General features: G+C 44.6%; 1 protein-coding gene across 1 annotated transcript; it reads left to right on the top strand.

Annotated features, from left to right (window-relative positions):
* Positions 1-9,052: 9,052 nt before the first annotated feature.
* On the top strand, positions 9,053-11,435 carry CITED2 (Cbp/p300 interacting transactivator with Glu/Asp rich carboxy-terminal domain 2). The gene is made up of 2 exons (XM_032651737.1): positions 9,053-9,288; positions 9,749-11,435. The coding sequence occupies exon 2, from the start codon at positions 9,757-9,759 to the stop codon at positions 10,573-10,575; it is 819 nt and encodes a 272-aa protein (XP_032507628.1). The 5' UTR covers positions 9,053-9,288; positions 9,749-9,756; the 3' UTR covers positions 10,576-11,435.
* Positions 11,436-11,866: the final 431 nt, after the last annotated feature.

Consider the following 11,866-nt stretch of genomic DNA (forward strand, 5'->3'; position numbering starts at 1 on the left):
GATCCAAAATATTTATAATAATAAAGACTGAACACCACCAAAATCAGTTTTTATTCAACTAGGGTTCATGGATCTTTCATAGTCCTTAAAAGATTAGGGGGGGAAGGGGTCTCTTTTTCTCTTCAAGACCTCTTTAACTTTATGTTTTCATTTTGTTGTTAATTTTTAATAAATTATTACAAGCATATTATGGATTATCCAAATTGACCTTCTTTCAATATCCAGATCTGTGATTATAATCATGGAGGTGCCAAACGGCATTACTTTAACTGTTAAATACTAGTTAAGACAAGAATAGACGTGGATTTAATATATAAGTGATAGCTTCACACCATGTGAAAACCAAAAGTCATGGTGCATTGTACATAAAGTTTTGCAATGGTTCAAATAGAGAATTTCATTGAACAGCAAGCTATAGCATCAGCTAGCCGAACTTGATAGTAAAAAATCTCGTGCTGCAATTCTTTTTGCTAGATTCACCCTGCAAAGGATGACTTAATCTTGACAAAATCTGCCATGTAAATGCTGTTAATTTCTATTTTTATTGATTCTCTAGTTTCATTTATTATTTAGCATGCAAATGTGTTCTAGTATTACAGTTGTATAGGAGCTATAAACATAAGTGTGTCACATATCATTTTCTACTGTTCCATACTTAAGAAATGTAATAAAAATAATGTAAGTAAGCATTTGAGGCCTTCCTTAGAGATGTTTTTCTTTTGAAAGGGGTCTATATATTACTCTTGAGAAGCACTGATTCAAGCCAGCATTTTTCAATATTTCTATTCTGTGAGTCCCCGTCACTATTATTTCACAAACCATTTAGGCATTTTTAAGTCATTTTTAAATTTTTTATGGCATACAGAAAGAAGAGAGTTCACATGAAATATTATATTTTAGATAAATATATTATTGAAGTTTATTTTGAGGAGTTTATTTTAACCTGATTTTTAATAATATTTATTACACAAAAATATAAAAACAAATTCTTTTTTTCTTATGTACTGGACTTCTATTGTATGACTTCTTTTGAATCAAATCTTAAGGAAAAGCATATTTTGTTGACAAATTTAAAATAGGCAATATATCCTCTTTGGATTTTGTGCTAAATGTGTTTTTAACCTAGATTGAAATATAACTACATAGAATGATATCAGAAATTGACACAAAATACTTTCATTTCTCCATGCTTTTAGTTCTTGCATTTTGTACTTAAAAACCAACTAGGTTTTTAAAAAATAACTTTTGTGTTATTTATAACTAATTAGAGAAAAGGAATAGTTTCAGGCCATTATTTGTAAACGTAACTTCACTATTTTTCCATGTGGCAGGTGAATCTTTATTTCTAACAAATTGAAGGCCAATCTGGGTGTAGTCATCACTATGTTTTCTCTATCTAGCACTGATTTTTGAGTTCTAGAGTTAGGTATTTGTGCTATATAAGAATTTTCATTATATGAAGGAAACCCCTGCATGGGGTGAGCATCGTCATAAGTCATTTGCAAAATAATTATCACAATGACATTTTTCATTGGTTTATTTTATTTTATTTGGGACTATTTGTTTTCTATCTTTAAAAAATTCATATGTGAATGAGAATCAAAGCAACTTCAAGTAGGAAAACAGTAAAAACCTCCCCTTTGACTGAGGTATTTGGCAAGCGAGTAACTGAGTTAAGCGCTTGCTGTTGATGTTCGATGTCTATTACCAGCTTAGTAGGCTCACTCAGCACACTCTCAGAAACTTTCAAACTTCCATTTCCAACTGCAAAAAATACTTTTAAATGATTTTATTTCCCACTTTTTAAAAAGCAGAAATTGATACAGATTCTGTTACTGCCTTTTACAACCCTCCCACCCATAACACAGAAGGCCAGTTGGGAAAAGCTGATCGCAACCATTCAACACATCTCTATCCTATTTCACTGAAGTCTTCATAAAGACTTAGTTCCCTCTGATAATCTGCTCTGGTGTTTTAAAATCCTGATGTTTAGGAAGTCCTTTATGAGCAGTCATTTAACTTCTCAGGACTTCAGATTTCTCATCTAGAAAATCAGGGAGTTTGGATAAGATTATTTTTAAAGTCCCACCCCAAATTAGAATTCTGTGATTTTTGTATTATCCGAAGCTTTAGTTTTCATAACTGTTTAACATCAGAACAATGTTTTAAAACAAATTCGAACAAGAAATCCTTTATATATAAAGCACGTAAAAGTGAAGCTAAGAACACTCAAGGTCTGAAGAACACAATTTGAAAAGCACTGATCTAAAGCTCTTTTTTAAAAAATGCTTTCCTTTCTTCTTTGTCTCAGTGGAAAAGGAAAACATCTGGAAAGGATCCACCATATTAGTTTCCCTATGCGTACACCAGAACATATGGATTAAGTCACCTGTCAGCTTTTTCTTCTCCAGATTAAATAGCCATTATAAGTCCCATTTCCCATCCCTTTAAAATATATTTCCCTTTTTTTAAATGAACCTTATTTAGTTTCTGTAACTCTTTATTAAAATGTAAAGTTAAAAACCAACCACAATCTCTAAAGAAGAGCCAAGTGTAGCAAAAGGACTACTTCCAGCTCTATCATTTGATTTTTCTCACTCCTAACACACTCCAAGTTGTTTCCTTTTTAATAACAGAATTGCATTGCTGCCTTCCATTCAACCAATAGCTCAGTTTGACTCACAATTTTCTTTTCTTTTCTTTTTTTTTTTTTTTTGGCTGAATTTGTTATACCTAGTCGGTAATTTCCCATCCAATACCCGTGCAGTTTGTTATTGTCCTCTGGGGTCTTTGAAGTTTTTCCTATTGAATACAATCCTGATTTTGATGGCTTTTTTTTTTTTTTGCGGTTCGCAGGCCTCTCACTGCTGTGGCATCTCCCGTTGCAGAGCACAGGCTCCGGACGCGCAGGCTCAGCGGCCATGGCTCACGGGCCCAGCCGCTCCGCGGCATGTGGGATCTTCCCGGACTGGGGCACGAACCCGTGTCCCCTGCATCGGCAGGCGGACTCCCAACCACTGCATCACCAGGGAAGCCCTTGATGGCATATTTATCTAGTTAAGGTCACTCAATTCTTCTTCTGCTTTCCAACATACCTCATCCAACTTTATAACCCAAATAAGTATTGTCTAGTTTATTGTTAAAGTTGTAGACTAATAAAATGTCATTTATCAGAACACGCATGAGGTATGTTATGGGCTAAACTGTGTCCCCCAAAATTCATATGTTGACGTCTTAACCCCCAGCATCTCAGAATGTAACTGTATTTAGTTATAAGGTCTTTAAAGAGGTGATTAAATTAAAATGGGGCCATATAGGTGAGTCCTAATCCAATCTGATTCGTGACACGCAAAGAGACACCCGGGACTTCAGCACAGAGGAAATACAGAAAAGACCAGGTGAGGACACAGCAAGAAATCGGCCATCCGCAAGCCAAGGAGAGAGGCCTCAGAAGAAACCAACCCTGCTGACACCTTGATATTGGACTTCTAGCCTCCAGAACTATGAGAAAATAAAGTCTGTTGTTTGAGCCACCCAGTCTGTAGTATTTTGTTAAGGCATCCTGGGCAGACTAATAAAAGCTACTCTATGCATGACATTGTGTAGTCCCTGGGGGCTCACCAAGGAACCTCTGCCATTACAGAGAAGGCTACAGGAGGGTACAAATGCCCATAACTCAAGCCAGAATAAGTCATAAAGGAAGATCTGAGCAAAATGCCTTGGGAGCACCAAGGGAGCCAGAATCCTTTCTATCTGGGAGATCAGGGAAGGCTTGAAAGAGGAGATGTCAGTTGAACTGGACCTTCAAAGATGGGCAAAATTCCAATCATGGCGGGGGTGGGGGCAGAGGGCAGCAATCCAGGGGAACAGGACTTTATGAGCATAAACCAGGCTTACCCCACACCCGTGATCACTTTTAGAACCCCAGTTGTCACCCACCTATGAACAAGATGGGTAGTTTGCAAACTTGGCTAAACATCAGAACTAACTGGAAGATTTTTTTAAAACATGTAGATCCTCAGGCCCCACGCCCAATCTGCTGAATCAGAGATGATGTTCTAGAATCTTTAACCATCTTCTCAGGTGAGACAGAATCAACTCCATCAAGTTTAAAGGCCCTTTTTAACAAAAACATTTCACTGTCCCCCCCTCCATGGTAATAACTGTATTTCTTACCAAATGTGAAAATACATAAAGACAGAAAAACTATTCTGAGTTTAGTGATGATTTCCAGTAAATTTGCACTTTATTAATTAGAACCAAATCCATAGGTTTAAAAATTATATGAATTTCTTATTTTGACATATACACATACATGTAAGACATTATTTCTTCAACTTGCAGATAATGCAAGGTTGTACATAGGGCTTTTGCCTCTTTACTAACCATGTGTCCTCACCCTGCCACTAAAGTCCATCCGCAGTTTCTGGATCTGGATCCACTGACACTTCCTACCCCCAGTTATTCCACAGACCAGTAAAATATCAGAATTTTCCATCCTGTGAATGAGGGAGAATAGGAGAGAGAAGGAGAAAGGCAGAAATGGATTGTTGCCACACTTCATGCTCAGTCAGAGGTCCTGTGTCATTATGGCGGCAGAGTGGATGGTGGAACAAAGCAGCAGCAGTGTTTTTCTCACCTGCTAAGACCTGGAGTCAAGGTCTTGGGAGGAGGGGAAGAGGAGAATGGGCCCAACCAGTGTCTGGCTCTGACTGATTCCTTCTCTCCCCTTTTCCCTAATCCCTCTGAGAAGATAGTTTGGGGGCTGCGGTAGGGTTGTTTTGTTAACTCTCAAAGTCCTCCTTTCAGAAGTGATGAAAGTAATCCCTACTTGCTAAGGTGAGGATTAGGTGAGATCATTTAGGTAAAGCACAAAAAAGACCCCATATTAAACCCCACACTGCGCCCCAACCTCACCCTAGCTCCACCACACAGGTATGAACTCTTTCGTATATTTTTTGAAGCTGGGTCCTTCAGTCAGCCTTTCCTCAACTCAGTTTAGCTGAAGCCCAAGGCTTACCTCCAAAAGCCTTGAATGTGAATCAAATTCAAATTTGATTTGAATTTCAATCAAAATTGCACACCAATGGGGACCTTCCTCCATACTCAGCAGCCAACGATCCCTCCCAAACAGATCAGTTTTCCTCAAGTCCATAACAGGCCACAATGCAGACAGTGGTAAGCTGCTGTTCTCCTTTCCACTAGATTTCTCTACTGCCAGCATTAAAATTAACATTCTCCAGAAAATCTTTCCTGACCACCGGCCCTTAAGCCCTTTATTTGGGTTCCCTTGGTAATTCTGCTATATTCCTTCCTTCCATCCACCCATCCATCCATCCATCCATCCACCCATCCATCCACCCATCCATCCATCCATCCATCCATCCATCCATCCATCCATCCATCCATCGTCTCACTAATCTAATCAGTAAAAGACTTGTTTTAGACACTGAAAAAACAAACAGGCAAGGTCCCTGCTCTCCTGGAGCTGCCATTCCAGGGGGGGAAGAGAGTGAAAATTCAATATGCAACAAGTCAGGTGGGATAAATGCTAAGAGGATAAACAAAACAGTGTAAGAAAACAAAGAGGGATATTGCTAGTTGGGAAGGATAATCAGGAAGACCTCATAGAGGTGGTGTCTGAGCAGCAGAAACATGAAGAAATGAAAGTGTAGGCCAGCAGGAGAGCTGGGAAGAAAGTTCCAGGCTATGTCTTTCTTCCATAATGGGGGGGGGGGCGCCATGTGTTATTCAGTTTCTCCACCACTGGTATGGGTTGAATTGTGTCCCTCCAAAAATGTTGGAATTCTAACCTCTAGTACCTCAGAAAGGACTTCATTTAGAGACAGGGTCTTTACAGAGGTAATCAAGTTAAAATGAGGTCATTAGGATAGGCCCTAGTCCAATATGACTGGTGCCCTTATAAAAAGGGGAAATTTGGACACTGAGACACACACAGGGAAAAATACCACATGAGGATTAAGACGGAGATTGGGGTGATACCTGTACAAGCCAAGAAACACCAAAGATGGCCAGCAAACCACCAAATCTAGAAGAGGGGCACGGAACAGATTTTCCCTCACAGCCCTCAGAACCTACTCTGCCAACATCTTGATCTTGGACTTCTAGCCTCCAGAACTGTGAGACAACAATTTTCTTTTGTTTACGCCTGAGAATTGTAAACGAAGTCTGTGGTACCTTGTCACGGCAGCCCTAGGAAACTAATACAACCATCTAGTACCATCAGGGCCACGTGCAGACCACTGCCTCACCCCGGTTCACAGGATAAACCCCTGGTTACACTGGGCTTTGCCTACCCCTGGATGACTGTAACAGCCCCCTAACTGGACTCCCTGTCCCCGGTCTTACTTTCTCAATCCATTCTCCACAGTTTTGTCCCGGTCTCTCTAAAATGAAAATTTGATCATCTCACTGGTTCACAAGCCTTCACTCACTTCTCATTACCTTCAAGATACAACCCAAATTTCTCAGCATGGGGACCAGTGCCCATAGGATCCAGCCCCTTTACCTCTCCAACCTTGTTTCTCTCCCCGCCCCCCCTGCCTGGGATGGCCTAACTTCTACACATAGTCAGGCCTCAACTTATCACCACCCCACTGGGAAGCCTTCCCAAGGCCCGAAAACTAGGTTGGGTGTCCCTCCTGTGTGACCCTGGAAGTGCCTGTGTGTAATGCTGTTGTGACACTTATCAAAGTGTGTCCGAGGCTTGTTTGTCCAGCTGCACAGTTTGACCATGAGTTCCTGTCTTGGTTGTCTCTCCAGAAGCTAGGAAAAGTGCCTGGCACCTGGTAAATATTCACTGGAAGAATGAATAAATGAACAAAGCATACCAGGTTCTAACCAGCTGGCCCCAGAAGGAATTTCTTTTCCCACTAAGGGGTGGAGGATGGGGAGGTGACCTTTCAAGGGATTTCCCAATAGTATGTGGAACCACTGGAGCAGCATGGAGCTGCACCTTTCCTTAATGGTTGCAAGAGGAATTTAGATTAGACATTCAGGAGCTGGTCTTTGTGTCGCAAAACACTGCAGTACTAGGAAGGGAAGTAAACAATCTATCTGGCAATTTTTGAGTCTGGGGTTGACCAATATTTTCGAGTCTGTTTTTTGATAGGAAGTGGCAGGTCTCTTCCAAGCCTCTGATTCTGTAGCTGCAAGTCCATGACCTACAGGTAAAAGTGGTGGGTGGACAGGAGATGAGGCGACTGTTGCAACCAAAACTGCGATGTATTCTGTGCACAAGTATCCAAAAAGCAAGTATTTCTGAGCTTTAAAAATTATTGCATACACGGTTACAAATACTGGAGAGTGTGCAAAAGGAAAGAAAGGAAAAGAGGAAGACAGTAACAATGTTTAAATATATATATTAAATATTCTATACATATATTATAACTAGAGGAAGACAGAGAGGTAATCGAAACAAATAATCAGGATTCGTTCTCTTCTGCAAATTCCTGAAAGGGGAAATATATCAGAATTTCCAGTCCTCAAGAAGGGCCTAAAGAAGTCCTGCGAGCAAGAAGGGAGAAAAAAAGAGGGGGGCGGGGGGCTTGCTCTTCGCAGCAGGAAGTCGTCAATGGATATCGAGTTATGAAGAAACAACTCTGAACAGAAGTCCTTATTCGGAGCGCTAAAGTCACTTTTACCACATAAAGAGCAATATAAAATCTCCGAGCAGCCTCATCATGGTGTTGGGGAAACAACTCGGCTTCCCCATTTGAAAAAGCAAGAGAGCTCCGACTGGGTAGTGGCCCAGACGGGCGTTAGGGCTTTCATTTGCAAGTCAGTGAGCCAAATGGACGACCAGGCTAGTTGTGCCGCGTTCAGGGAAGCAAGGTTATTATTATCGCCTATTACCCCACTGAGCAATTTCACTGAAAAGGAAGAGTCCCAGCAGTGTGTGCCACGGTGCCATACGGGACGTGCAGCTACGTGCCCACCTCCAGAACGACTTTATTTACAGAGCGATTACCATGTTATCTATTTGTTTTCCTTTTCCAGCTACAGCAGCCTTACTCAGCCCCCGAATTTCTTAATTACAAATCCGTTCGCTTCTAAATCAACCCCAAACCGTCAGGCAGAGCCCGGAGGGAGGCTATGCAAGTTTGCACACACCCCCATCTCCCGGATCAAGGGCAACAGCAGAAGCAAGAAACTGCGTATGTGCAAAAAGGTGGATCTGGGGACGAGGATCGCTGAGTTTGTTTACAGAGCAGAGACGCCTCAGCTCGGATGCCAAAGCTACCAAGAGCTGCAAACGCAAACTTAGCAGAAGCACACGTACCCCGGGAGCGGCGAGCGGCCCCGAAAGCACGGACCGGATTCCAGGGCGCTGGAGCGGAGGCGGTCGGGCCCGCGAGCGCGCTGAGTCCACCTGCAGGTGCTGCCGCTCCCCGCCCCCCGCTCCTGTCCTTGAAAGGAGTGGGGAAAAAATGCATCTACACGCAGAATGTCTAGATTGGGTTTACCTACTGCCCCCATAAAACCACAAAAGCACAGCCCAGGAAAGCGCGCACAGGGGAAGGGGCATTATTTGCCCGGGGCTTAAAAACCCACACGGGTAAACACAGCCATTCTTTGCAACCTGGGTAGGCTTTTGCAAAGCCGGGGAGGTAGAAGGGCACTATGGACAGGGCGCTGGGTAAAACCCGTTTTCCCACAGAAAGCAGCACAGATCGCTAGGTGAGCTCGGGGTGGGGAATCCGGCCAGAGGGGGGCGGTGAGTTTTCCTCGCTGCTCTCCGGGCAGGCGCTACCTTCGGGCTGAGAGTCCAGAGAGGATTCTGTCCTTGCTCCGGGGGCGGCCTGGTCTGGTATTTGTGGGCCGGGAGGAAGCCAGCATCCGGGGTCAGCGGGGCGGCGCCTGGGCCCGCAGCCTCTGTGCACGTGCCTCCAGCAGTGGGGACTCGGCTGCCCGACACGGTCCGGTGTGCCCGATGTTCCGGAATCCGCGTTTTCCCGCCGCCCTCCCGGAGGCTCTCGCTCCGCCCTTCCTGAAATCCCTTATATTAACTGTGGCCAAAGCCCTAAGAAACACAGCTCATTGTTGGCAGCTGCCGGGCGGTCTTGCCGAGCTGTGAGGGCAGCAGAGGGGGAAATAAAAGGGAACGGCTCCGATTCTGCCCCAGCGGCTGCTGCAAGACTTCGGCGCCGACTTCGCGACAGCGAGCGCCTTGCACGCCAGAAAGGCCCCCTCTATGTGCTGCTGAGCCGGTCCTGGACCCGACGATCCCGCCCTCGGTCTTCGGAGCAGAAATCGCAAGGACGGAAGGTAAGCGCGGCGGGCGAAGCTGGCTGGGGCTTCTGCCAGCCCAGTCCTCCGAGGGCTGGGTTTGCCCGGAGGAAGAGCGTGAGGCGGAGCTGGGGAATAACAACAGGATGTGCAACAACAGGATGAGGAGGGCTGATTTAATACCTGAAGTTCGCGGCAGAGCTACGGGGCACTTCCTTTATTAGGCGACTTCGGGGAGCAGAGGGGGGTGTGGGCTTGGGTCCCCCGCCCGATCGCAGGGGAAAGGGCTGTTTGTGCAGCGCGCGGCTCTGTTGTGGGTGGCAGGTCCGCCTTGGTGGCGAGCCCGGGTGCACAGGCTCCTAGTGGGATCCTCGGGATGATGATTCGCAGCCGAAGTGCGTCGGGTGAGCCTGGGGGCCAGAGCCGAGAAAAAGTGGGGTGCACCGAGGTGGGCGACACGTGTGGCGCAGGGCTTACCGTCTGCCCTTTTCACTTTCAGGACTGGAAATGGCAGACCATATGATGGCCATGAACCACGGGCGCTTCCCCGACGGCACCAACGGGCTGCACCACCACCCTGCCCACCGCATGGGTGTGGGGCAGTTCCCGAGCCCCCATCATCACCAGCAGCAGCCCCAACACGCCTTCAACGCGCTAATGGGCGAGCACATACACTACGGCGCGAGCAACATGAACGCCACGAGCGGCATCAGGCACGCGATGGGGCCGGGGACTGTGAACGGAGGGCACCCCCCGAGCGCGCTGGCTCCCGGGGCCAGGTTTAACAGCTCCCAGTTCATGGGCCCCCCGGTGGCCAGCCAGGGAGGCTCTCTGCCGGCCAGCATGCAGTTGCAGAAGCTCAACAACCAGTATTTCAACCACCACCCCTATCCCCACAACCACTACATGCCGGATTTGCACCCTGCTGCAAGCCACCAGATGAACGGGACAAACCAGCACTTCCGAGATTGCAACCCCAAGCACAGCGGCGGCAGCAGCACCCCCGGCGGCTCGGGCGGCAGCAGCACCCCCGGCGGCTCGGCGGGCACCTCGGGCGGCGGCGCGGGCAGCAGCAATAGCGGCGGCGGCAGCGGCGGCAGCGGCAGCAACAACATGCCCGCCTCCGTGGCCCACGTCCCTGCTGCAATGCTGCCGCCCAATGTCATAGACACTGATTTCATCGACGAGGAAGTGCTTATGTCCTTAGTGATAGAAATGGGTTTGGACCGCATCAAGGAGCTGCCCGAACTCTGGCTGGGGCAAAACGAGTTTGATTTTATGACGGACTTCGTGTGCAAACAACAGCCCAGCAGAGTAAGCTGTTGACTCGATCGAAATCCCGGCGAAAGAAATCAAATCCCCCAATTTCTTCGGTGTGAATTAAAAAACATTCCCTTAGACACAGTATCTCACTTTTCAGATCGTGAAAGGTTTGAGAACTTGGAAACAAAGTAAACTATAAACTTGTACAAATTGGTTTTAAAAAATTGCTGCCACTTTTTTTTTTCTGTTTTTGTTTCGTTTTTGTAGCCTTGACATTCACCTCCCTTATGTAGTTGAAATATCTAGTTAACTTGGTCTTTTTTGTTGTTTGTTTTTACTCCTTATTTCCTCACTTTCTCCAGTGCTCAACTGTTAGATATTAATCTTGGCAAACTGCTTAATCTTGTGGATTTTGTAGATGGTTTCAAATGACTGAACTGCATTCAGATTTACGAGGGAAAGGAAAAATTGCATTAGTTGGTTGCATGAACTTTGAAGGGCAGATATTACTGCACAAACTCTGCCATCTCGCTTCATATTTTTAACTATGCATTTGAGTACAGACTAATTTTTAAAATATGCTAAACTGGAAGATTAAACAGATGTGGGCCAAACCATTCTGGATCAGGAAAAGTCATACTGTTCACTTTCAAGGTGGCTGTCCCCCTCCCCGATATGTACAGACAATAATAGGGTGTGGAATGTCATCAGTGGCAAACATTTCACAGATTTTTATTTTGTTTCTGTCTTCAACATTTTTGACACTGTGCTAATAGTTATATTCAGTACATGAAAAGATACTACTGTGTTGAAAGCTTTTTAGGAAATTTTGACAGTATTTTTGTACAAAACATTTTTTTGAAAAAATACTTGTTAATTTATTCTATTTTAATTTGCCAATGTCAATAAAAAGTTAAGAAATACTTGTTTTCTAGAAGTCATTTGGGGGTGGTTATTCCCTTTGGTGGCTTTCTTTTTTTCTCTTGAACACTTTATTGATGAGAGTAAGCATTCCAGAGGATAAATTACAGGACACTAAAACAGGTCATGATGAGCTTAAAGCGGAGAGCAGGATTTAACATAATTGGCATAATGCTTCATTGTTATCACTGTAACATGCCTCTTGGTGTGGTTTAATCAAAAGCTGCGGAAGTTGTCAAAGAGCATTTTTTTTCTTAATTGCCATCATCTTCAAGCGTACTCCAGAGTTTAAAAGGTTTGTAATACTAAATGTTATAAATATTATTTCACAGGGTGGGAGGGGAAAAATCAAGTGTTTCTGGTTATACCTGACTCAACTACTTAAGTGGAGGTAGACTGGAATAAAATACTGGAAGATTGATGAGGATGGCAT

The sequence above is a fragment of the Phocoena sinus genome, chromosome 12, assembly GCF_008692025.1.
Source record: "Phocoena sinus isolate mPhoSin1 chromosome 12, mPhoSin1.pri, whole genome shotgun sequence".
Lineage (NCBI taxonomy): Eukaryota > Metazoa > Chordata > Mammalia > Artiodactyla > Phocoenidae > Phocoena > Phocoena sinus.